The sequence below is a fragment of the Lissotriton vulgaris genome, chromosome 5 (genome assembly GCF_964263255.1).
Source record: "Lissotriton vulgaris chromosome 5, aLisVul1.2, whole genome shotgun sequence".
Taxonomy (NCBI): Eukaryota; Metazoa; Chordata; class Amphibia; order Caudata; family Salamandridae; genus Lissotriton; species Lissotriton vulgaris.
In genome coordinates, this window is record NC_141693.1 from 2010102533 (window position 1) to 2010130010 (window position 27478).

At 53.0% G+C, this 27478-nt stretch overlaps 1 protein-coding gene across 2 annotated transcripts in view; it reads right to left on the reverse strand.

Annotated features, from left to right (window-relative positions):
• ASS1 (argininosuccinate synthase 1) overlaps window positions 1–27478 on the reverse strand; it is a 286380-nt gene that overhangs the window by 42355 nt on the left and 216547 nt on the right. For both annotated transcript variants that reach the window (XM_086924816.1, XM_086924817.1), the window contains exon 13: window positions 22869–23000. In XM_086924816.1, the coding sequence (XP_086780942.1) occupies window positions 22869–23000 (132 nt within the window). The remainder of the gene's footprint in view (window positions 1–22868; window positions 23001–27478) is intronic.

A 27478-nucleotide genomic window follows, 5' to 3' on the forward strand; every position in this document is an offset into this window, starting at 1 on the left:
TACCCATCAACTGGGCCATTTATTGGACCCTATTTTTGCCAACTGGGGACAAGTGGAGGCCCTGACCCCCGTACCTATCCCCTGGTCGGACCACCATCTGGTGCCCTTCTCGATTTCTATTCCGGGAGCTAGAGTATCGGAAAAGGTGGCATTGCATCGCCCGAGACGGAGATGGGCTAACTTTTCCCTTGCCAGGTTTAATGAGGCTCTTATGGTGGGGGATGGACCAGAGGGAGAGGATGTGGAAAAAGTCAATAATAACCTGGACCAGCGCATTTTAGCTGCCCTGGACCAAGTAGCCCCGCTCGCCCAGATTAAAACAGAGGGACGTGCACTGAAAACGGCATCTTGGTTCAATGAAGAGGTGTGCAGGGCCAAGTCCGCGTACAAACGTGCAGAAAGGCGGTGGAGAGTAGATTTCGCCACCCAAGCCAGAATGGATTATGTTTCAAGTAGGCGTAACTACCACAGAGTAATCAGAAAGGCTAAAAAGGTGTACTATGACACCAGGATTGGGGAAGCTGAGAACTCCTCGAAGAAATTGTTTTTAATATACAAATCCCTCTCGGTGGGGAAGCCTGCAGCAGTCCCAGAGGAATTCTGCACGGTGGACAACTGCAACCGAGTAGCGGAGTTTTTTGCCAATAAGGTAGCAACCATCTATTCGGCTTTCCCCAGCCGGGCCATCATAGACCCCGAGACTGTAGAGGTACTCGAGGTAAGGGGAGAACAACGGGTGCTAACGACACTCGTAACCCCACCTACTGAAAAACTCATCCAGATTTGTGGGTCAATTAAATCAGGCTCCCCTCGAGATCCCACTACACCCAGACGCCTGACGGGCAGCCTGCATGTCTTAGAGCCACATATCCGTCATCTCTTGGATATCTCGTTTGAGACTTATACTGTCCCAGATGCCTGGAAACGAGCAGTAGTTCTTCCTCTCCAAAAGAAGCCCAATATCAGCTATGATAGGTTAGACAATCTTCGCCCCATTTCCCTCTTGCCATACATGGTAAAGATTGCTTAAAAAATCGTAAACCTTCAGCTGATGGGCTTTGTAGAGGAAGCTTCCCTGCTCCATGACTCAATTTGGCTTCCGCCCACGGCATTCGACGGAGTCAGCATTGCTCATGGCAGTAGAGTCTATACGGCAGGGAGTGGATGAGGGCCAAACCATGGCCCTGATCCTCTTGGACCTAAGCGCAGCATTCGACACTGTAGCTCATTCCACCTTGCTACAGTGTCTGAATGACGGAGGGGTGTCAGGAGCGGCGCTTAGATGGATCCGGTCCTTCCTGTCAGGCAGATGCTTCCAAGTCCGCCAGGGAGATTGCTATTCGAGGGAGATTGGGTTGGGCCAGGGCGTGCCGCAGGGCTCGTCCCTGAGTCCGACACTGTTCAACCTATATGTCTCCCCGCTGGCGGCCATTGTTGAAAGCTATGTATTACGTCTTGTGTCCTATGCCGACGACACGCAGCTGGTAATATCCCTCTCGCGGGCACCTGGTCTAGTGGCGGACAAGTTCAGAGTCTGCATGCAAGAACTGGCAGCCTGGATGTCCGCCAACTGCCTGAAACTTAATGGCAGTAAGACCGAGGTGCTCGTGGTGGGGGGAAGCCCATCTGCTTGGTCGTCGGCGTGGTGGCCGCCCTGCCAAGGAGAGGTATCTGTTCCCTGCCAGGAGGTAAGGAACCTGGGGGTGTGGCTGGATGTTGATTTCGCCTTTGGCTCCCAGGTCAGCCGAGTGGTGGGGACATGCTTCGGAGTTTTAAAAACTCTGAGGAAGGTCTTGGATCTCCTGCCTATCACAGCTCGCCGGACGCTGGTGCATGCTCTGGTCACCTTGCGCCTGGATCACAGCAATTTGTTGTATCTGGGGGCCACGGGAAAGGCTCTCAACCGCCTCCAGGTGCTGCAAAATGCTGCCGCTCGCCTTGTTTTGAGGCTTCCTAGAAGATCTTCCTCCAGGGCAGCGCTCCAGGCCCTGCACTGGCTTCCTGTTAGGAGCAGGGTGGAATTCAAGGCTCTTGCCACATGTCACTGCATTCTGGGTGGCAAAGCCCCTGCCCCGTTACAGAGTCTGGTTACTTGGTACGAGCCTACAAGGAGTTTGCGCTCCTCCTGCACAGGACTTCTGAAAATCCCCAAAATAAAGAAAGCACGCATGGGGGGCAGATCATTCAGATATCTGGCCAGGGAAGCGGTGGAATGACCTGCCGCCAGAACTACGTTTGGAGCATTCAGAATCCTTGTTTAGGCGGAAACTTAAGACTCGTCTCTTCAGACGCTAGGTAACTGTGATGGCTGTTTAGACTGTTACCCTACTTACCATAGCACGGGGACACGCCTATTGGGCGTAAACCAGGCGCTTTATAAAACTCCCTAATAATAATAATAATAATAATAATAAGCCATCTCTTCCCCTGACCAGGTCTCAGCCACGCCTCTTCACTGACCAGGCCTCAGCCACCCCTCTCCAGACCTCAGGCATCCAATCCCCTGACCAGGCCTCAGCCATCCCTCTACAGATCTCAGCCACCCCTCGCCAATGACCAGCCCTCAGCCACTCCTCTCCACTGACCAGGGATCGGTCACCCCTCTCCCCTGACCAGGCCTCTGCCACCCCTCTACAGACCTAAGCCATCCCTCTACAGACCTAAGCTATTCCTTCCCCTGAACAGCTCTCAGCCACCCCTCTACAGACCTCAGCCATCCCTCTACAGACCTCAGCCATCCCTTCCCCTGACCAGGTCTCAGCCATCCCTCTCCACTGACCAGGCCTCAGCCACCCCTCTACAGACCTCAGGCACCCAATTCCCTGACCAGGCCCCAGCCATCCCTCTACAGACCTCAGCCACCCCTCTCCACTGACCAGGCCTCAGCCACCCCTCTACAGACCTCAGGCATCCAATCCCCTGACCAGGCCTCAGCCACCCCTCTCCACTGACCAGGCCTCAACCACCCCTATCCCCTGACCAGGCCTCTGCCACCCCTCTACAGACCTCAGTCATCCCTCTACAGACCTAAGCCATCCCTTCCCCTGACCAGGTCTCAGCCACCCCTATCCACTGACCAGGCCTCAGCCACCCCTCTACAGACCTCAGGCACCCAATCCCCTGGCCAGGACTCAGCCATTCCTCTACAGACCTCAGCCACCCCTCTCCAATAACCAGGCCTCAGCCACCACTCTCCACTGACTAGGCCTCAGCCATCCCTTCCCTATAGCAGGTCCCAGCCATCCTCTACTTAACTCAGCCACCCTCTCCCCTGACCAGGCCTTTGCCACCCCTCTACAGACCTCAGCCATCCCTCTACAGACCTAAGCCATCCCTTCCCCTGACCAGGTCTCAGCCACCCCTATCCACTGACCAGGCCTCAGCCACCCCTCTACAGACCTCAGGCACCCAATCCCCTGGCCAGGACTCAGCCATTCCTCTACAGACCTCAGCCACCCCTCTCCAATAACCAGGCCTCAGCCACCACTCTCCACTGACTAGGCCTCAGCCATCCCTTCCCTATAGCAGGTCCCAGCCATCCTCTACTTAACTCAGCCACCCTCTCCCCTGACCAGGCCTTTGCCACCCTTCTACAGACCTCTGCCACCCCTCTACAGACCTCAGCCATCCCTCTACAGACCTAAGCCATCCCTTCCCCTGACCTGGTCTCAGCCACCCCTCTCCACTGACCAGGCCTCAACCACCCCTCTACAGACCTCAGGCACCCAATTCCCTGAACAGGCCTCAGCCACCCCCCTCCACTGACCAGGCCTCAGCCACCCCGCTACAGACCTCAGGCATCCAATCCCCTGACTATGCCTCACCCACCCCTCTCCACTGACCAGGCCTCAACCACCCCTCTACAGACCTCAGGCACCCAATCCCCTGAACAGGCCTCAGCCACCCCCCTCCACTGACCAGGCCTCAGCCACCCCGCTACAGACCTCAGGCATCCAATCCCCTGACTATGCCTCACCCACCCCTATCCCCTGACCAGGCCTCTGCCACCCCTCTACAGACCTCAGCCATCCCTCTACAGACCTAAGCCATCCCTTCCCCTGACCAGGCCTCAGCCACCCCTCTCTACTGACCAGGTCTCAGCCACCCCTTTCCACTGACCCGGCCTCAGCCACCCATTTCCACTGACCAGGCCTCAGCCACCCCTCTCCACTGACCAGGCCTCAGCCACCCCCTCCACTGACCAGGTGTCAGCCGTTCTTCTTCAAGCATCAGCGCGCAGCCATGTCCACCCCTCCTCCCTCCTCTTCTCCCAGCCACCTCTTCGCCCCCCCCCCCCCCCCCCCATCCCACCGTGCCCTGACCCCTCCGCCTTATCTTTGCCGCCATCAGGCTCCATATGCCGGGGCGGCCAGGTGAGCTCACCTTCCAAGGCCGGTGGGGGTAACATGAGTCCCAGCCTCGGCTCCCGTGTCCGGACACATCTGCCCGCAGGACGCCCATTGTCCGCCTCGGTCCTCGGAGGGCGAGGGGGCAGGGAGGGAGGGGCCCGGGGGCCACTGAGATCTCCTGCCCACCGTGCCAGGCTCCCCTCGAGACCCCACTGTGGGTAGGAAACACCGCGGCCACCAGATAATGGTGGTCACTGGGGGGGGGGGGGGGGGGGGGGGGGGGGTGAAGGGTGTGTGTGGGGGTGTTCAGCTCCCTGCCAGTGGGGTACATAGCTCTTTAAACCCCAGGCAGTGACCAATGCAGCCTTCACGGACAACCCAGGAACCAGGCGAGAGGCCCGTGCAGCCATGGAAGGCTGCGCTCTGCCCAAGGTCACACGTGGTGCCAGCGCAGACTCGAACGGAGCTGAAAGCGCTGCACCCTCGGCTCCCTCCAGAGGAGAGCGGAGGAGGGGCAGGGAGAGAGGCAGAGGAGCAACCCCGCCCCCCCCCCCCCCCCTCGCCCCCGCGTGAGTGGCACGCTGTCACTCCGCGCACTCGCCTGGCACTAAGTGCCGTCATTAGCCTATTAAGCCGGAGAGGCTCCGAATGAAGACGGAGCGGAGCTGGAGGGAGATAGGAGCGAGAGGGGTGACATTTCAACTCCGACAGCCATCGCCGCTCCTATACCCCCCCCTGCCCCCCCCCCCCCCCCCTCAGCTCTCCCCCCGCCAGAGGCTGCAGGGCTCGGTTACCTGTTCCCAGGTAATTACACCTCATTTACGCACTAACGAGGAGGAAAGAAACACTTGCTTCTGTTTTCTTTTCTGCGTCGGAGCCCGAGCCTGTCATCTAGAGTGACACAAGCAAACTGGTGGGAATCCGCGCCGCTATTTACAACTTGTGCTTCACTGGGCTTCTAGGCGCTGGGGTACTGGCACGTGACCGTCAATTAGTAAATACAGCTCCTACAAAACACACCAATGACAAGACCCTAAAACCACTTGGAACCCACGGAAATGTTCCTCGTAGCAACGTCTGCATCATCTTATGTAGTTTTAGCTGAGCCCCACATAAACCATTTGTAACTGGTCAACTGGAATTTAAGTCAGCGCTTCTTGCTCAGGAAAGTCGGACTGGACAGTCCTGGAGCCCTGGACGAGGACTCTGCAACCGGGGCCCTGCCCCCCTGAGCCTCGGCGAGTGACCCCCCCCCCCCCCCCACCCCCCCAGAGGACTGGAAGAGACAGGGGAGGACTGGAGGCAGGGGGGCACAAGGGCCCGGGGGGGGGGGGGGGGGGCACAGAGCCAAACACGAGACACAACGCAGGGGCCAATCTATGCTAAGAGATGTGAAGACCCACGCAGGGGCAACAGGGCCACAAACAAGGCGAGTGCTATGGAGCCAGCCATAGAAGGGGCCCAAAGCAGGGGCCCCAGGACCAGCAACAAGGCGAGGGCTACATAGCCAGCCATAGAAGAGGGCCCAAGCAGGGGCCACAGGACCAGGTGCACGGCAAGGGCCACAGAGCCAGCCATAGAAGAGGGCCCTAGCAGGGGCCCTGGGACCAGCAACAAGGTGAGGGCCATGGAGCCAGCCATAGTAGGGGCCCAAAGCAGGGGCCCCAGGACCAGCAACAAGGTGAGGGCCACAGAGCAAGCCATAGTATGGGCCCAAAGCAGGGGCCCTGGGACCAGCAACAAGGTGAGGGCCACAGAGCAAGCCATAGAAGAGGGCCCAAAGCAGGGGCCCCAGGACCAGCAACAAGGTGAGGGCCATGGAGCCAGCCATAGTAGGGGCCCGAAGCAGGGGCCCAAAGCAGGGGCCCCAGGACCAGCAACAAGGTGAGGGCCACAGAGCCAGCCATAAAAGAGGGCCTTAGCAGGGGCCCTGGGACCAGCAACAAGGTGAGGGCCACAGAGCCAGCCATAGAAGAGGGCCCAAGCAGGGGCCCCGGGACCAGCAACAAGGTGAGGGCCATAGAGCCAACCATAGAAGAGGGCCCAAGCAGGGGCCCCGGGACCAGCAACAAGGTGAGGACCACAGAGCCAACCATAGAAGAGGGGCCAAGCAGGGGCCCCGGGACCAGCAACAAGGTGCGGGCCACAGAGCCAGCCACAGAAGAGGGCCTTAATAGGGGCCCTGGGACCAGCAACAAGGTAAGGGCCACAGAGCCAGCCATAGAAGAGGGCCCAAGCAGGGGCCCCGGGACCAGCAACAAGGTGCGGGCCACAGAGCCAACCATAGAAGAGGGCCCAAGCAGGGGCCCCGGGACCAGCAACAAGGTGCGGGCCACAGAGCCAACCATAGAAGAGGGCCCAAGCAGGGGCCCCGGGACCAGCAACAAGGTGAGGGCCATGGAGCCAGAAAAACAATACGGCAGAAAGAGGGGTCGCAGGGCCAATCACAATGTTAACATTGAGGGTGGTTGGAGCCAACCAAACACAAGGGCCCAATTAGGGCCCTGTGCATCAATCAAGGTGCAAGGTGAGGGTTAATGGAGCCACCAAACAAAAGGGCCCAATAAGGGGCCACAGGGCCAAACACCAGGTACAACGCCGTATACCTTGTGTCTATGCTATCAGATGTGAAGACACAAGCAGGGGCCACAGGACCAGCAGCAAGGTGCAAGACGAGGGCCACGGAGCGAGCCAAACAATAGGGCTCAAACAGGGGCCACAGGGCCAAGCACAAGGTGAAAGGTGAGAGAGGTTGGAGCCACCAAACAAAAGGGCTCAAGCAGGGGCCACAGGACCAAATTTGAAGTGCAAAGCGAGGGCCAATAGAACCAATTAGATGTAAAGGTCCAAGGAGGGGGAACTGGAAAACACAAAATGAAAGGTGCAAGGTGAGGGCCACATGAAGCACAAAGACCACAGGGAGAGGGCCACAGGGCCAAACACAAGGCACAGCGTGGAGGACGACAGATCCAATCAGTGGTAGAGACCCAGGCAGGGACCAAAGAGCAACACAGATGATGGGAGGTTCAAGTCAAGAGTCAACCAGACATCACAGCTCAAGCAGAAAAAACTAAACCAGAGAACCGCAGAGGCAAAGTCTGGAGCAGCGGATCCAAGCAAATATAAGGGCAAAGCAAGAGTCACAGAAACATCATGAGGTGCTTATTGTTTATCTCGACCTTACAAGTAACTATGTTGCCATGCTCTAATAACTGCGTAACCTTTGTAACGATGGAACCTGTAACTACGATCTGATGCTCATGTAAAGCGCTCCGATACCTCCAGCTCTAGCCAGCGCTATATAAATCCTTTAAAATAAATAAAATAAATAAAATACCATGTAGAGGACAACAACCCAAACCAGAGACACAAGGCAAGGGGGGGGAGGGGGAAGGAGGCAAAAAAGAATGGAAAGTGTATGCAGTGACACATCTTTCACATGGAACTGACTCCTCACGTATGATCTAACAGGAACTGGCAAGATCTTGGGAAAAAGGCCATATTTCATGGTGGATTGGGATCCTGAAACAACATCCCATGGACTGGCACCATCTTGGAAAGGTTCTGTTTCAAGACTAGACCATGCCCGGACCATGTCCTCATTCGGAAAATGGGGTTTGCTTGGGAAGCGAGGAAGAAGCCCAAGTTTGACATCTTTCACCCAGTGTCGCATTCAGCGATCCGGACGCCGTCATATGTGTCCTGGACTCTACAGAGCTTGTAGACCACTCCTTGGGACGGAGACGTCAATGCAGATCTGGCAGCGCTGGCACTCACCCACGCTACGAGCTCGTCCTCGCAGGACGTCCTGCTTTACGTCATCGATACGTCTTCCTCTTCAGTCCACACAGAGCCTACAGTAAGATCTGGTATGCCCTCAACTCCATTCTAGGCACATATGTAACAGTGGACCATGAAGCCAGCTGGTTCTGAAGATTTAATAGGAACCCGTCCAGATGGCAAAACAATGCAACGAGATAGAATGGCCCAGGCATGGCTGATGGGGCAAGATGGAGGTCAATGGATCCAACCAGATATAAAAGACCCAACAGAGGTAAGAAGGACCAATGGGTGTAACCAGCCACACAGGAAATGGAAGAGACTGAAAAGAGTGAAACAATAGGGCAAGCCAAGAGCCAATTGAGTCAACAACCAGCAAAGGCTCAAAAAGGACCAGTGAACGCCAGTATGAAACAGTGTGAACAAAGCAATAACAACAGAATCCACCTGGACGTAAGGGCCCAAGTCAAGGAAACAAGCACAACAAACAACACAAGACTGAAAATAAATCAATCAATCAATCATTCATAGACATTTATAGAGCGCTCTACTTACCCGGAGGGTCTCAAGGCGCTAGGGGGGGGGGGGGGGGTGCTGCTACTACCCGAACAGCCAGGTCTTGAGCTTCTTCCTGAAGGAGAGGTGGTCTTGGGTCAGGCGCAGGTCGGTCGCGAGGGAGTTCCAGGTCTTGGCGGCCAGGTGGGAGAAGGACCTTCCCCCTGTTGTCGTTCTTCGGATGCGGGGGACGGCGGCGAGGGCGTGACTGGCTGATCGGAGGTGTCGTTTGGGAGCGTAGAAGTTGATGCGGTTGTTGAGGTAGCTCGGGCCTTGATCGTGTAGAGCTTTGTGTGCGTGGGTGAGGAGACGGAAGGTGATTCTCTTGTTGACCGGGAGCCAGTGCAGGTCTCTGAGATGTCCGGAGATGCGGCTGTGTCGTGGGATGTCGAGGATGAGTCTGGCTGACGCGTTCTGGATCCGTTGGAGTCTCTTCTGGAGCTTGGCGGTGGTTCCGGCGTAGAGGGCGTTGCCGTAGTCCAGTCGGCTGGTGACGAGTGCCTGGGTGACCGTCTTCCTGGTCTCGGTGGGGATCCACCGGAAGATCTTCCGTAGCATGCGCAGGATGTTGAAGCACGACGAGGAGACGGCGTTGACTTGCCTGGTCATGGAGAGGGAGGAGTCCAGGATGAAGCCCAGGTTGCGTGCGTGGTCTGTCGGTTTGGGTGCGGTGCCCAGGGCGGGGGGCCACCAGGAGTCATCCCAGGCGGAGGGCGAGGATCCCAGGATGAGGACTTCCGTCTTGTCCGAGTTCAGCTTCAGGCAAAATAAAGAGCAATAAAGCAACAACAGAACCTAAGGGCCCAAGTCAGGGAAACAAGCACAACAAACAAACACAAGAATGGAAATATAGGGCAACAACGTAATAACAGAATCCAACTGGACCTAAGGGCCCACATCAAGGAAACAAGCACAAGAAACAACACAAGACTGAAAATAAGGAGCAACAACAGAATCCAAATGGACCTAAGGGTCCAAGTCACGGAAACAAGCACAAACAACAACACAAGACTGAAAGTAAAGAGCAATAAAGCAATAACAGAACCTAAGGACCCAAGTCAGGGAAACAAGCACAAAAACAACACAAGACTGAAAATAAAGAGCAACAATGTAAATGAATAGAAGGGTCCAAGAGACAAATATGACACTGTTGTAGGCAAGGCACACAAGAGGTACAAATAAGGGCCCAAACGAGGCCACAAAACCAATAAGGTGACAAGAAATAGATGAACCAGACAGAAGGGCTCTGACAAAGAGCTAATTTATAAAAGATGATACATAACGTGATTCAGGGGCCACAAGATCCAACAAGGACAAAAAGAACCGGAAAGTCTGAGAGACAAAGGATCCAACAACACAGAGGAACACAGATGAATCTAGAAAATGGAACCCAAGAAGACTGAGGATGAAAACGGCCAACGAGTGCCAAAAGACCACGTGCTGAAGCACCAAAACACACAAAGGACCAAAGGTAGCAAGTGACAATGGATCCCACAAGATCAAATGATCCAAGAAATATTAATGGCTACAAGACAGAGGGGTAAAGAATTGAACAATGGACTAAAAATTCCAAAGAATCTAGACTCATACTCTATACCGAGACCAGGGACCACATTATTCAACAATGGTGAAAGAATCCAACAGGACTGAGGAGCTACAGATTTAATAAGGACCAACAGAAGCCAGATCCAAGGGTCAAAGGGGTTAACAAGCGCTGAAGGAAACAGACCTAAAAAGAGCTAAGTGGTGATGGATTCAACAAAAGTTAGAGGCAAAGAATTTAGCGCCGAATATACCACATATGGCATCAGCATTCAGAAAGAATCCCAGACTCAAAGATCCCACAACAATCAAGACTTTGAGGCTCCAACAAGAGCGGAGGACGTCGGACCTCAAAACAGATCCAAGGATCTTAGGGGCTGATTAAAAGTCTGGCAGTCCATGGACCTTCAGACTCATGGTGGCCCGACCGCTGGATTACGACTTTCTGCATTTCTCCAGCGGTGGAAGACCAGCTGCGCCAGGGAACTGCTGCTGCCTGGTGGTGGCACGGAGGAGGAGAAATAGAATATGTTGAGTGGGACTGGCGCAGACCAATATTTCGAGCTCTTTCGCCACCAGCCTTTTTTTGGCGGTAAGCCTGCCATGAAAAGGCTTGTGGTGGGGAAACAAAGGGAGCCATACAAGGCCCCCATGGCCCCCATGCACCCCCTGGCATGGGAACAATTTGAGAGGGGCACAACATGTGCCCCCCTGTCTGCTTGCACACCCAGTTCCAGCATGGCATGGACTTCACAATCGATGCCGTGCTGCAATATTTTTGTTGTTCCCATTGCTGTGCCCATTTACAGGGCACCGCCATGGGAATGACAAAAGGACCATTTGCCTGCATGTATTCAACTCGTAATCCGGCAGGCCGTCTTTGCGCTGCTTTGGCAATGCTTTGGCTGGTGGAGAGCCGTGCAGGAGCGCTAAAGTTGTACTCGGGCCCCAAGAGTTTAACAAGAGTTAAAGGACAAAAAATCCAAAGAAACAATCCCAAAAGCTCCAACAAGATCTGAGAGTCAAAGGTTTTAACCATTGTTGCAGGCAAAGGATGCAAAAAGAATCAATGGCGTAAGGATCGAAGAAGTACGGAGGGTTAAAACATCCAACCAGAGTCAAGGAACAAATAATCTGTTATAAATATAGGAATAAAGGATCTGATACGTCAAAAGGACCAAAGAGTCAAATGATTATATAGGGAAAAAGGGTTCAATAAAAATGATGGACTAAATAATCCAACAAGATTTAAGGTTTAACGATACAGCAATAGTCAAGGACCAGATGATCTATCAAGAGATGAGCACCAAGTGATCAAACAAGGGTCATCAATCAAGCGCTAACTGGTGCAACAAAATTGAGGGTTCCAAGGGTCCCGTAAGCGATTAAGACAGATTATCGAAAAATAATATTGCCATACAAAAATATTGAGACTTAAATATCAATATATATAGAAATATCATATGCACGAATATCGTTGTCGAAATTATCCATTTTAGGTAAGTAACGTCGATGTTAAAAATATCAAAGTTATCAAAATAGTTTATGAAAATATGAAAGGCATTAATATAGTTTATAAGAATATCGAAAGAATTAATATAGTTTACTAAAATATAGTTGTTAATATCATTTTTAATTCTTTTAATGTATTTTAATTGTATACGTTTTAAAGTGTAAGATAAATATTGTTATTTAAAAAAATATTAGTATTTAATTGTTGGTAGTTAAGGGAATTTAATTTTATAATTTACTTTTTAGTACCTTAGCGGGTTATGGGCTTTATAGGGGTACAGGGTGGAAAGTAATGTAATTATAATTAACTAATATTACATTTTTTTTTAGTTCATTGATTATTAGTTATGCTAATTGTATTACTTTTTTTGATTAAGTTTCAAGTAATTATTTAATTGCTAATTAAATATGCTAATTGTATAATAATTTATTTTAATTAAGCTTTAGGTGCGGGCTGAGTGCTTTGTAGGGTATGGGGGAAGAAAATGATTTTAAATTAATTATTCATCCATAATTATTTACTTGATAATTAAGTTAATTTATTTTTTATTTAGTTTTTGGAATGGGTTGTGTGTTTTGCAGCGGTATAGGGTGTGAAGTACAAACTTTTTTTATTAATTATTAATTTTTAATAATATTAATTATTTAATTGAGAATGTCAATTGTATAAATAATGTTTTCCCATTAAGTTTTAGGTGTGAGTGGTGTGTTTTGCAGGGATATAGGGTTGGAAGTAATTCAATTAGAAGTACTTAAGAATTATATTTTACATAATTTAATGTTACATTATGTTAATTATTTAAATGACAATTATGTAAATTGTGAAATATATCAAATGTTTTTATTGCTGTGTGTTGTTGTTTTTGTATTTATAAAGGGTGTGTTGGTAATTAATTATACCAATTAATAAAGTTAATTTATAATATTTACATACATTATAAATAGTTTAAATATGAAAATAAATATTGTTTAAATTATATATTCGATGTGAGTTGAAGTTATTTAAATATTATTAATTTATCAGTTAATTATTAATATTAATTTACATGAGATTTACTTATGAACATGATGGAAATAATAATTTGTAAATTCATATAATTGGTGACAATATTTGTTTTCGATATTTTTGTACTTACCATTATATGTATAGGACGACAATATTTTTGACATGGATATTAAGGTCACAATATTTTTGTATCACAATATTTCCAGAGGGGATATTTTCTCAGTGATCTGTCCCGTAAGTGTTGATGGCCAAAGGATCAAACAAGATTTACAGGTGAAAAGAGTCAACATGATATAAGAATCAAAAGAAGAAAGAAAATTCCGGGCAAAGGCATCCCACAGGAGCCGAAAAGTGCAAGAAACGGCGACCGAAGCATCCTTCCCAAGTGTAAAAGTGAACCCCACAACCCATAATAGTCGGTTTCTTCAACATGAGTCAGCGGTCAGATGACGAAAAGAACTAAATGTAACTCTACCCAAAAAAGTCTAAGGAGCCGCTCATTAAACAAAGCAAACTGTTACAACACTGCAAATGGCTCCAACAGGGACAACAAGCATTGGCAAAAACATCCCTCAACACATGTGACAAGAGCAGGGACAAGGCCCATCAGCAGAGGATGTGGAGTACCATTGAGGGCACGAGCGGAAGCCAACTTCTACTGGCTTGGTAGCCATGTAGTAACAAAGATTAGACGGGGTGGCTCGTGCTCGGCGAGTCGAAGCTTTTAGGTCAATGTAGGGAGCGCTGGTGGCAGCACAGCCATGGCCCGTACAGTAGAACCATTGCATAGGTCAGGAGGAACACACAGGAAACCGGCAGCTTTACTGCCAAACCTAAAGTCAGACATCCTTCATGGTGGAAAGATTACCCAGAAAACCCCAGAAGGCTTTTTATTTTAAGAGTTTTCCATAACACTGGTAAGATCCGAGGGTATAGGAGCACTTTATAGCATCGTCACAGGAAATATCTGTCAATCACAGTACAGTAACATTTCAGTTGTGAGAGTGTAGTCATTATCAGTCAGTAATAATTAGGCCTGGGCAGTAAATTCCATTCGGCTCGCGGAATTTGCAGAATTTGTGTAATTTCGCGTTCCTCGGAGAACGTGGAATTGCCAAAAATTCTGCGATCTGCAGCTTTGTGGAATTTTTTGCTTGTTCGCGCTTTCAAAATGCGTGCTCTCAAGATATTTCCCCCTGAGCACGCAAACAGTGTTCGTGAACAGGAAAAAAGGACCGTGAATGGGCGGAACAAGCAATTCCGCGAGTTTGCATAACTCTGCCTGCTTGCAGAGATTTACCATTTCGTGGAGCTTTGCGTAGCGCGACTACGTAAATTCCGCCCACCCCTAGTAATAATACATTACGATTGTGGAGTTGAGTGTCGATACATTGTGTAAACCTTGAGAGAGAGAGACGTGTAACAAGGCGGTGTTTCCAGGGTGTATTATTAGCTATTTCCTGGAGGGATTAAGGTGCAGATTCAGAAGGATTTCTTTTAATTGTCTCTTGAAGCTCATGAAGGAGGGGTTAGTTCTGATATGCACTGGGAGAGAGTTCCAGATTTGGGGGGCGTTGCCCGAGAAGAGTGAGACACAGCTTTTTGTGTTAGATGCATAGATTTGTGCATAGCTGGTGGCTGCTTCCCACATGTTTACCTCTTCAGTGCGGTAGTTGTATTCCCTGTTATCTGCACAGTAAGGAGGTTCTGGCCCCTGGGTCTTGCACCTGAACCCACTCTTTTGTAAGGACCTGTCATTTCATCACGCTGTTTGACGAGAGGCGTCAGTAACCAGGAGCACTTCCATTATATTCGCTCACACACCGCGTTCTTCGAGGGTGCAAGTCGTGTTCCGGGAAGTGACTAAAATAGGATTTAATAACAGAGGTGCTCTCCTCCTCCCCTCGGAAACAGGTTCGCACACAAGCCTGCCACTTCCCGAGCTGCAATTTGACTTTCGTCATAACCTCCCCTTCTTTGCTGTGCAGTGGAGGGGTGTGTCTGTGTGTGCAGGGGGTAGGCCAGGGACAATTGGGGCTTCACACACACCTGCTCGTTCCCCTGCAAAGACAGCAATTAGAGGCAGCAGCGCTCAGCCTCAGCATCACACCTTCCCACAATGCTTCAGGGGGAGCTACGGAAGGGAGAAGGCACTCGTGGCAACCTCAGCTCTTGTAAAGGCCTGAGATACATCAAAGTGACCAGGGCCAGCCGACAGAACCTTCACAAACCATCTCAGACCCAGGAACTTATCTGGCAAAGGGCGCAATTGTTTGCGGCTCACGGCCTCCTACAACCGCACCCAGAAACCAGATGGAGTCACAATCTCTGGTGACTCAAGGGCCCATATGTGGAGAATACCACACCTTAATGGGGCACACTGGGCGTGGTCAAACCCAGAAAGATTTCCTGTCCTTGTGAAGTCAAAGACATTTTGACAGTATCTCATGGAAGATGGAGGCGGAGGTCACAGCTGACAACAGCGGTCTCAAAAGGCTATGGTACAGGTTTAGGACTAGGGAGCCCCCAGCAACCCCACACAGCTGCAAGAGAAGGGGGCGGAACTGACACATAAGTGTGAGGGATACTCTATAGCACTTGTAAAAAGGCAGACGGAATATCCGCCTTGTGATGGAGTTACGCGTCCGCCACTCTCAATCACTCCCTAAGGTTCCAACGGAGGACCAGATTCCGATGTCGGCTGACGGGTTACTCCATCACAACGGTGAAGGGTATCCCGTCCACCTTATTATAAATCCCATAGGCTATAATGGGAGTTATATTTCGGCGGATGGGAGTCTGTTAACGTTGTGACGGAGTAACCCGCCCGCCAAGCCCTAAATCAGGCCCTCAGTCAACCTTTTAGTTCAGCCCAGGGTGTGATGTCAACAGATGCCCAAGACTGAGACTGACACTAGACTGAGCGAAGATTGGCAGAAGTCGCTAAATAACAAATTAAGCCCCCTGGAGTACTCTGTCTGGAAATCGCAATCCTCTGCCCCAATAAGAGACTTTGGAGTTGAATAAAAATTTGGTGGAGGGAGTAGTCTGTTGCAACAATGACGGGGTACCTTTTCCACAAATCTCATGGTCTGCACCCCTGATTTAGAAGAAGGCAGACCTTAAGTATGTTAACGACGCAACCCACTCTGGCTCCGTCGCCGACATACGCAGACAGAGTACGGGCGACTGGTGTTTAACGCATAGTGCTGCCTGCCCTATTTAGAGTGGATGGTGTTATGTGTTTTTTGCTGTTTAAAAAAAAAAAACTCACCACCCACTTTGGAAGTTTGTTTGTAAAAAATATTAAAACATTGGAATGTTGTTAGCTCCATTGAAAACAATGGTGTAGCTCTGGGCTTATAATGGCTGATATAAGCCCGGCGCTCCAACATTCTAATGGTTCTTTGTTCACAGCTGTGGTTCTGAACAAAGGCTTCAGGGAGCCTGAGGGGATTCCAATCCCCTTTCGCGCCCTAAAGCCTTTGTTTAATTTGTTAGAACATACTGCCCTCTAGTGGGAGAATGGTCTAATAGCCTTATAGCCCTTCGTAGCTGGGCTATACCGACTATCAAAGTCCCGCTCCCTCGTCAAAGTCCCTTGTTTTCCGCTCGGGCCTTTAACGCTGGAGCGGGCCTTTATAGCCTTATAGCCCACCGTAGCAGGCTATACCGGATATTAATCAACTTTGTAAAATTTCAATGGAAAGCCATCCTGTCCGACGGGACCGCCTGTCAAACATTTATAACATTGACATGGATGTGATATGTTTAGAGTTGTCTATGTGACTGAAGGAAGACTCTAGATTTGACGGGTGAGGTTACTCGGAAGTCCGCTGTCATCCTGAGAGAATACCCTCACCCACAAACCTCTAAATCAGCCCCTATGCTACTCCGCTGGCCGCTCTGTGGCACAGCAAGCACTATGCCAAGCTGGTATTGTGTGTGCACTGGGGAACCCCTCCCTGGGGTCTCTGTGAGTTTCAGGAGACACTTTGGGCTCATGGAATGGAGGTTTAGCACCCGAAAGCACTTGTGTGGGGTCTTCTTTGGGGTTCAAAGGAATTCAGGATCCCCCTAATCTATTATCCTCAGTCCCATGTCCACCGAGCAGCCACACGATGGGGACTTAAAGGCGAAATAAAGCTTCAACATCAACTGATAGAGCCTATGTGATAGACATTTGAAGTTGCCATGGTAACCCACCCTCGGGCGCACACGGAAAACCTTCATTTCAACTGCAAGTGGAAAGATGCTGGTTCAATCAGCCTGCCCATCATTGGAAACCCAAGCCTTAAGGTTCTAACCCAGAATGGCACATCCGAAGGTGATGACTAACCCTGGGCATAGTTCGCGAAGTAGCGCTACGCATAGCTACGCGAAGTGTACTTCGCAAGCTACGCGTAGCTACGCGAACTGCATAGTGCACTGTGCAAAATGCTGTTCGCACTGATTGCACAGTGCTGGATGCTTGTCCGCACTGTGCAATCAGTGCAAACTGCATCTTGCACAGTACAAGCGGTCGTTTTCTGCCGCTCAAGTCTATTTCTACTCGAGCGGCAGCTTTCTCAACACGGACTGGTAGTTTCTCAACGCGAGCGGGTGCGAGCATACACGACCACTCGCAATGAGAAACCTGACCTCCCCGTGTTGAGAATCTCGCTGGGAGGGTTATTTATAAATAATCCACCTCCCCTTCCTAAGCGCCTTGAAACCCTCTGGGTATGCAGTGCGCTATATAAATGTTTTGACTTGACTTGACATTTTCCACGCTCGCGATCAGCAACTTGATTTTGCTGATCGCGAACGAGGAACAAGTCTCGCCAGGATGTCATTTTGCTTGTTCGCGGTCGCCAACTTGATGTTGAGGACTGCGAGCAAGCAAAAAATGACCGCTACACGTGTTTGCACTGTGCTACATGCAATTTGCGTAGTGCGAAACGTTATCGCAAGGCATATGGAGAGTGTCACAGACCAGGGCCTACGTACGCCTTGTTACCTGTAGGGGATACAAGGCATAAGGAGAGTGTCACAGACCAGGGCCTATGTACGCCTTGTTATCTGTAGGATACGCAAGACATATGGAGAGAGTCACGGACCAGGGCCTATGTACGCATTGTTATCTGTAGGATACATGAGGGGTATGGAGAGTGCAACAGACCACAGGCTGTATACACCTTGTTACCTGCAGGGTGTGTGAGAGGTATTTAAAGTGCGATAGCCCAGGGTCTGTGTACACCTTGTTACCTGTATGGTGCGTGAGAGGTATATAGAGTGCGATAGTCAAGGGCCTGTGTACACCTTGTTGCCTGTAGGGTGCGTGAGAGGTATATAGAGTGCGATAGTCCAGGGCCTGTGTACACTTTGTTGCCTTTAGGGTGTGAGAGAGGTTTATAGAGTGCGATAGTCCAAGGCCTGTGTACACCTTGTTGCCTGTAGGGTGTGTGAGAGGTATATAGAGTGCGATAGTCCAGGGCCTATGTACGCCTTGTTATCTGTAGGATACGCAAGGCATATGGAGAGAGTCACGGACCAGGGCCTATGTACGCATTGTTATGTGTAGGGTACCTGAGGGGTATGGAGAGTGCAACAGACCACAGGCTGTATACACCTTGTTACCTGCAGGGTGTGTGAGAGGTATTTAAAGTGCGATAGCCCAGGGTCTGTGTACACCTTGTTACCTGTATGGTGCGTGAGAGGTATATAGAGTGCGATAGTCAAGGGCCTGTGTACACTTTGTTGCCTGTAGGGTGTGAGAGAGGTTTATAGAGTGCGATAGTCCAAGGCCTGTGTACACCTTGTTGCCTGTAGGGTGCGTGAGCGGTATATAGAGTGAGATAGTCCAGGGCCTGTGTACACCTTGTTACCTGTAGGGTGCGTGAGAGGTATATAGAGTGCGATAGTCCAGGGCCTGTGTACACCTAGTTGGCTGTAGGGTGCGCGAGAGGTATATAGAGTGCGATAGTCTAGGGCCTGTGTACACCTTGTTGCCTGTAGGGTGCGTGAGAGGTATATAGAGTGCGATAGTCCAGGGCCTGTGTACACCTTGTTGCCTGTAGGGTGCGTGAGAGGTATATAGAGTGCGATAGTCCAGGGCCTGTGTACACCTTGTTGCCTGTAGGGTGCATGGTGTGAAGAGGGCCTTCCTGTGTGTATTACTGGTAGGGGACAGCATAGGGTGATCTGTAAGTTGAGACCAGCCGGCTGCTTTTCACCTGTATAGTGCCTGTGGAGTGTGGGGCCCGAGGAACAACTAGGACCATCCTGCTGCTTCTTACCTGTACAGTACCTGTGGAGTGTGGGGCCTGTGGAAGAACTAGGGCCAACCTGCTGCTTGACACCTGTAAAGTGCCTATGGAGTGTGTGGCTAGTGGAGGATGAAGGGCCAACCTGCTGCTTGTCACCTGTCGTTCGCACATGGGCTGCGTGGCACGGCTTACAGGGTGCCAGGGAACCACCAGTCCACACTGCTGGCCCGTCACCAGCACATGCTTTCCACCAGCCCCTTCACATGTGTATATGGGGGGCTTGAGAGGAGGGCGGGCGTGGTACTGCAGACCTGCTCCGCTCACCTGTGTGGCTCAGGTGTGTTCAGGGCGGTGCTCGTCAGTGTCTCACCTGCTCCGCTCACCTGTGGGGCTCAGGTGTGTTCAGGGCCGTGCTCGTCAGTGTCTCACCTGTGGGGCCCAGGTGTGTTCAGGGCGGTGCTCGGCAGTGTCTCACCTGCGGGGCTCAGGTGTGTTCAGGGCGGTGCTCGTCAGTGTCTCACCTGCTCCTCTCACCTGTGGGGCTCAGGTGTGTTCAGGGCGGTGCTCGTCAGTGTCTCACCTGCTCCTCTCACCTGTGGGGCTCAGGTGTGTTCAGGGCGGTGCTCGTCAGTGTCTCACCTGCTCCTCTCACCTGTGGGGCTCATGTCTGTTCAGGGCGGTGCTTGTTAGTGTCTCACCTGCTCCTCTCACCTGTGGGGCTTAGGTGTGTTCAGGGCGGTGCTCGGCAGTGTCTCACCTGCGGGTCTCAGGTGTGTTCAGGGCGGTGCTAGTCAGTGTCTCACCTGCTCCTCTCACATGCGGGGCTCAGGTTTGTTCAGGGCGATGCTCGTCAGTGTCTCACCTGCTCCTCTCACCTGTGGGGCTCAGGTCTGTTCAGGGCGGTGCTCGTTAATGACTCACCTGCTCTCTCACCTGTGGGGCTCAGGTGTGTTCAGGGCGGTGCTCGGCAGTGTCTCACCTGCTCCTCTCACCTGTGGGGCTCAGGTGTGTTCAGGGCGGTGCTCGTCAGTGTCTCACCTGCTCCGCTCACCTGTGGGGCTCAGGTGTGTTCAGGGCGGTGCTCGTCAGTGTCTCACCTGCTCCGCTCACCTGTGGGGCTCAGGTGTGTTCAGGGCGGTGCTCGTCAGTGTCTCACCTGCTCCTCTCACCTGTGGGGCCCAGGTGTGTTCAGGGCGGTGCTCGGCAGTGTCTCACCTGTGGGGCTCAGGTGTGTTCAGGGCGGTGCTCGTCACTGTCTCACCTGCTCCTCTCACCTGTGGGGCTCAGGTTTGTTCAGGGCGGGGCTCGTCAGTGTCTCACCTGCTCCTCTCACCTGTGGGGCTCAGGTGTGTTCAGGGCGGTGCTCGTCAGTGTCTCATCTGCTCCACTCACCTGTGGGGCTCAGGTGTGTTCAGGGCGGTGCTCGTCACTGTCTCACCTGATCCTCTCACCTGTGGGGCTCAGGTGTGTTCAGAGCGGTGCTTGTCAGTGTCTCACCTGCTCCTCTCACCTGTGGGGCTCAGGTGTGTTCAGGGCGGTGCTCGTCTGTGTCTCACCTGCTCCGCTCACCTTTGGGGCTCAGGTGTGTTCAGGGCGGTGCTCGTCAGTGTCTCACCTGTGGGGCTCAGGTGTGTTCAGGGCGGTGCTCGTCAGTGTCTCACCTGATCCTCTCACCTGTGGGGCTCAGGTGTGTTCAGGGCGGTGCTCGTCTGTGTCTCACCTGCTCCACTCACCTGTGGGGCTCAGGTTTGTTCAGGGCGGTGCTCGTCAGTGTCTCACCTGCTCCTCTCACCTGTGGGGCTCAGGTGTGTTCAGGGCGGTGCTCGTCAGTGTCTCATCTGCTCCACTCACCTGTGGGGCTCAGGTGTGTTCAGGGCGGTGCTCGTCAGTGTCTCATCTGCTCCACTCACCTGTGGGGCTCAGGTGTGTTCAGGGCGGTGCTCGTCAGTGTCTCATCTGCTCCACTCACCTGTGGGGCTCAGGTGTGTTCAGGGCGGTGCTCGTCAGTGTCTCACCTGCTCCTCTCACCGGTGGGGCTCAGGTGTGTTCAGGGCGGTGCTAGTCAGTGTCTCACCTGCTCCTCTCACCTGTGGGGCTCAGGTGTGTTCATGGCGGTGCTAGTCAGTGTCTCATCTGCTCCACTCACCTGTGGGGCTCAGGTGTGTTCAGGGCGGTGCTCGTCAGTGTCTCACCTGCTCCTCTCACCTGTGGGGCTCAGGTGTGTTCAGGGCGGTGCTCGTCAGTGTCTCACCTGCTCCTCTCACCGGTGGGGCTCAGGTGTGTTCAGGGCGGTGCTAGTCAGTGTCTCACCTGCTCCTCTCACCTGTGGGGCTCAGGTGTGTTCATGGCGGTGCTAGTCAGTGTCTCACCTGCTCCTCTCAGCTGTGGGGCCCAGGTGTGTTCAGGGCGGTGCTCGGCAGTGTCTCACCTGTGGGGCTCAGGTGTGTTCAGGGCGGTGCTCGTCAGTGTCTCACCTGCTCCTCTCACCTGTGGGGCTCAGGTGTGTTCAGGGTGGTGCTCGTCAGTGTCTCACCTGCTCCTCTCACCTGTGGGGCTCAGGTGTGTTCATGGCGGTGCTCGTCAGTATCTCACCTGCTCCGCTCACCTGTGGGGCTCAGGTGTGTTCAGGGCGGTGCTCGTCTGTGTCTCACCTGCTCCTCTCACCTGTGGGGCTCAGGTGTGTTCAGGGCGGTGCTCGTCTGTGTCTCACCTGCTCCGCTCACCTTTGGGGCTCAGGTGTGTTCAGGGCGGTGCTCGTCAGTGTCTCACCTGTGGGGCTCAGGTGTGTTCAGGGCGGTGCTCGTCAGTGTCTCACCTGATCCTCTCACCTGTGGGGCTCAGGTGTGTTCAGGGCGGTGCTCGTCTGTGTCTCACCTGCTCCACTCACCTGTGGGGCTCAGGTTTGTTCAGGGCGGTGCTCGTCAGTGTCTCACCTGCTCCTCTCACCTGTGGGGCTCAGGTGTGTTCAGGGCGGTGCTCGTCAGTGTCTCATCTGCTCCACTCACCTGTGGGGCTCAGGTGTGTTCAGGGCGGTGCTCGTCAGTGTCTCATCTGCTCCACTCACCTGTGGGGCTCAGGTGTGTTCAGGGCGGTGCTCGTCAGTGTCTCATCTGCTCCACTCACCTGTGGGGCTCAGGTGTGTTCAGGGCGGTGCTCGTCAGTGTCTCACCTGCTCCTCTCACCGGTGGGGCTCAGGTGTGTTCAGGGCGGTGCTAGTCAGTGTCTCACCTGCTCCTCTCACCTGTGGGGCTCAGGTGTGTTCATGGCGGTGCTAGTCAGTGTCTCATCTGCTCCACTCACCTGTGGGGCTCAGGTGTGTTCAGGGCGGTGCTCGTCAGTGTCTCACCTGCTCCTCTCACCTGTGGGGCTCAGGTGTGTTCAGGGCGGTGCTCGTCAGTGTCTCACCTGCTCCTCTCACCGGTGGGGCTCAGGTGTGTTCAGGGCGGTGCTAGTCAGTGTCTCACCTGCTCCTCTCACCTGTGGGGCTCAGGTGTGTTCATGGCGGTGCTAGTCAGTGTCTCACCTGCTCCTCTCAGCTGTGGGGCCCAGGTGTGTTCAGGGCGGTGCTCGGCAGTGTCTCACCTGTGGGGCTCAGGTGTGTTCAGGGCGGTGCTCGTCAGTGTCTCACCTGCTCCTCTCACCTGTGGGGCTCAGGTGTGTTCAGGGTGGTGCTCGTCAGTGTCTCACCTGCTCCTCTCACCTGTGGGGCTCAGGTGTGTTCATGGCGGTGCTCGTCAGTATCTCACCTGCTCCGCTCACCTGTGGGGCTCAGGTGTGTTCAGGGCGGTGCTCGTCAGTGTCTCAGACTCCCCCAGCTCTGTTCCTGGCACCCACCACCCTATACCCTGTGAACGGGGTCCCCGGGGGGCTACGTACCGTTGTAGATCTGCTCGGAGAAGCGTAGGGCCAGCCCCTGCTTGAGCCGCCGCACCTCCCGGTCCATGGTGAAGGTCTCGATGTCCAGGTGGGCCTGGAAGATGATGGTGCCGGCCGGGGTCTCGTAGATACCTGGGGGGAGGGGGGAGCAAACACACAGAGGTATTAAAAAACAGCAAAGAACCGGAGGATGACGAGACTGTCAGAAATGACAGAAAGGCAGCGGCGCTGACAGGAGCGCGGCTCCGACCCCATTCACTCCCAGCTTGCCGCAGACTACACGTGTGATTACTGCCCCGCTGCGCCCAGACAGACCACTCTGCACCTCGCGGAGAAAATGCCTACCTTCCCCTCCGTGGAGAGGCAAATGACAGGGTTCAGGCGCGGCTCCCCCCGCCGCTCCCTGCCCACTGGCCTGCGCCTGAAAACCTGCAATTAATGCCGAGCAGCGGGGCGAGGGGCGACTCCGGTGCCCCTCGCCCCACCTGCCCTCGACGGATGCCAGCCCGGAGCCGGCGACAAAGGAGGCCTGGGCTGGGGGCCCTGAGCTGCCCCCGGTGACTGACAGGGGTCTGAGAGAGGATAGGGGGGGTCCTGCACCTCTGCTACCCTTCACCTCACACCCCTCCCTTCCAGATGTGGGGGCCTGGCTCGGGGGAGGGGGGGGGGTCCTGAAGAGCGCCATATGCATAAGAAGAGTCTCGGAGCGGAGGGAGGGGGTACCTGAGGGGGCCCTGCACTCGTCACACAACCCTTGACACCCCCCCCCTTCAATGTGTGGGTGAGGTGATGTAGGAGAGTAGTCTGGGGAACCAGGGGCTCTTTACAGCCTCACATGCCTAAAACGAGTCTTACAGAGGACGGTTGGGGCCCCTAAGACACAAGAGTAGGGCTGGGGCCTCTGAGCCCCACACAGGAGGGCTGGGCCCCCTAAGGGACCCAGAGGAGTATTGGGGCCCCTGAAGCACATAGAGGAGGGTTGGGGCCCCTGAGACACAAGAGGAGGGCTGGGGCCCCTGAGACATAAGAGGAGGGCTGGGGCCCCTGAGCCCCACACAGGAGGGCTGGGGCCCCTGAGACACAAGAGGAGGGCTGGGGCCCCTGAGCCCCACACAGGATGGCATGGGCCCCTGCGGCACACTGCTGGCAGTCTGAGACAGAAACAGTGGATACACACGCACTCTGTGACATCATCACTACACCACACACAAGGGCACACATACAAAGACCGTTCTTTTTCTGTGCCGGACTCAGCACTCATGAAGCTACTACTCGTAAATCCCTGTGTGAATAGCAAACATTCTAAACTTACAAGAGAGTGCAAGTTTACCTTTGTGAATCAGGCCCAAGTCAGCAACACAATCAGTCTCACACGATTTACATTATTCTCTCACGACCTGCAGTCTATGGTGCATGCACGACCATTGCACGTGTAATCAAACACGACCACTGCACGTGTAATCAAACACGACCGTTCACGTGTAATCAAACATGAACTCTACTGCTGTGTCTGGTGCACGTCACACAAATACTACCACACTGTCAGCAGTAAGTGGCAGAGACTTGACACGCTACTGTCATGTGCGTTGTTACACCAACACTACTACACGCTTGCAATCTAGTGACAGACTACCTGCAGTCTAACACACAAGCACTACAGCTCTACCTGCAGACTGTGACACAAGTACGAGAACTCTACGTGCTATCTGCGGCGCAAGTGCTATGACTCCACCTGCAGCCTGCGACGCAAGTGCTACAATTTCATCTGCAGTATAACAACTCTTCCTGCAATCTGTGACAACAGCTGTATGTGCAGTCTGAGACACAAGCACTACAACTCTACCTGCAGCCTGTGACACAATGTTATGTTATGTTAGCAATGATTCTAGAGTGCACGTACACCCAGAGGTTTCATGGCGCTATGACTCAAGAGATGCGACCCGGATGGCGTTATGCGTAGGCCTGCATGAAAAGCCAAGTTTTCAGCAGTCCCCTAAAGCACATCAGATCTGTACAGCTTCTGATCTCGGTGGGTAATGCGTTCCAGAGTTTAGGAGCCAGAAAGGCAACTTACATCCACCTTGGCGTTTGAGCTTATAAGATGGTAGCATCATCAGCTGAAGTTGGGCAGAGCGCAGGGGGCGTAAAGAAGTCAATCTATAGACTAACTTGTTAATGACTGCGGGGCTGTTGCAGTATAGTGACTTAAATATCAGGCATCCTGATTTGAACAATGATCTCTGAGCGACCGGGAGCCAATGTAACTTCTTCAGGAGGAAGGATGCCGAGTGCCATTTGGGTTGATGGAATATCAAGCTTGCCGCTTGGTTCTGGACCAGTTGGAGGCGTTTTGATAGAAAGAGTGGATGTCCCAGATAGATCGCGTTAGCATCGTCTAAATGGGACAACGCAAGCGCAATCACCACCTGCACCAGTGCTGAGTGAGTGAACATACGGCAAATCTTTCTTATCCTGCGAAGTTGAAAGGAACAGGAGGAAACCACTGTCCCAACCGGTGTTTTCAGGGATAAGTCACTGTCGATGGTTACCCCCAGACTACGTACGTGGGGGGCCGGTTACGGTGGATTACCTAATTCAGGCAGCCAGTAATGAAGCCCCAGAACCTGCTGCTGTTCCCAGTCAGCAACAGTTCGGTCTTGTCTGGGTTCAATTTATGATGATTCTGATCCATCCACTGACGGATAAACCGCATTGTCTCTTGAAATTGTGAGACTGAACTTGGGGTGCCATCCATCATAAACAGGAGGTCATCAGCATAGTTGAAGGGGACGGTGTTCATTTCTTTCAATGCCAGGATCAAGGGAAAAAGATAAATATTAAATAGATGAGGTGAGAGAGAGGATCCCTGCGGGACCCCACAAGAATGGAGGACTTGGCAGCCATAAAGTTCCCTAGTTGAACCGCTTGAGAGCGGCCGTTGAGGAAGGAGCAAATCCAACTAACGGCCGAGCCCTGGATGCAGGCCTGCCCGACACGGTCACACAAAACATTGTGATCAACCGTGTCGAACGCCGCCGACAAATCCAGGAGAACCAGTGCCTGTGGTATACCCAGGTCGGCCTTCTGACGTACGGAGTCAAGGACTGTCAGCATGACCGCCTCTGTACCATGCGCTGGGCGAAAACCCGCTTGATGTGGCCCAAATAGTTTGAAGACACAAGTACAACTCCACCTGCAGTCAGTGATACAAGCGCTACAACTCTACCTGCAGTCTGTGACACAAGCGCTACAACTCTACCTGCAGTCAGTGATACAAGCGCTACAACTCTACCTGCAGTCTGTGACACAAGCGCTACAACTCTACCTGCAGTCAGTGATACAAGCGCTACAACTCTACCTGCAGTCAGTGATACAAGCGCTACAACTCTACCTGCAGTCTGTGACACAAGCGCTACAACTCTACCTGCAGTCAGTGACACAAGCGCTACAACTCTACCTGCAGTCTGTGACACAAGCGCTACAACTCTACCTGCAGTATGTGACACAAGCGCTACAACTCTACCTGCAGTCTGTGACACAAGCACTGCAACTCTACCTGCAGTCAGTGATACAAGCGCTACAACTCTACCTGCAGTCTGTGACACAAGCGCTACAACTCTACCTGCAGTCAGTGACACAAGCGCTACAACTCTACCTGCAACCAACGCACACCATGACCGACCAACCACCCCCCCCCCCACCACCACCCTCCACGCCTGGACCCCGATCAGCACCGAAGACACCATCCGCACGATGAACTCCATCCACTCCGGATCACCGACCGACCCCTGCCCTCACCACGTCTTCAACAGGGCCGACGCTGTCATCGCACCCCACCTGCGAGACATCATCAACACCTCCTTCGACACCGCCATCTTCCCTGAGAGCTGGAAACACGCCGAACTCAGCGCTCTACTCAAGAAACCAACAGCGGACCCCACCGACCTCAAGAATTACCGCCCCATCTCGCTTCTCCCGTTTCCAGCCAAAGTCATCGAGAAGACCGTCAACAAGCAGATGGCCACCTTCCTCGAGACGAACGGATCCCTCGACCCCTCACAGTCCGGCTTCCGAGCCAAACACAGCACCGAGACCGCCCTCATCGCCGCCACCGATGACATCCGAGCCCTGATGGACAATGGAGAAACAGCGGCCCTCATCCTCCTAGACCTCTCCGCGGCATTCGACACGGTCTGCCACCGCACCCTAGTACGGCGCCTCAGCAACATCGGAATCCAGGACAAGGCGCTGGAATGGATCATCTCCTTCCTCGACGGAAGAACACAGAGAGTCCGCCTACCACCGTACAAGTCAGAGGCCTCCGAAGTCATCTGCAGCGTCCCCCAAGGATCATCCCTGAGCCCCACCCTCTTCAACGTCTACATGAGCCCCCTCGCGGCCATCGTACGCAAACACAACCTCAGCATAATCTCCTACGCCGACGACACCCAGCTGATCCTCTCCCTGACCAACGACCCCGCCGCCGCCAGAGCCAACCTGCACGAAGGGATGAAAGAGGTAGCCGAGTGGATGACGACCAGCCGCCTGAAACTGAACTCGGACAAGACGGAGGTCCTCATCCTGGGCTCCTCACCCTCCGCCTGGGACGA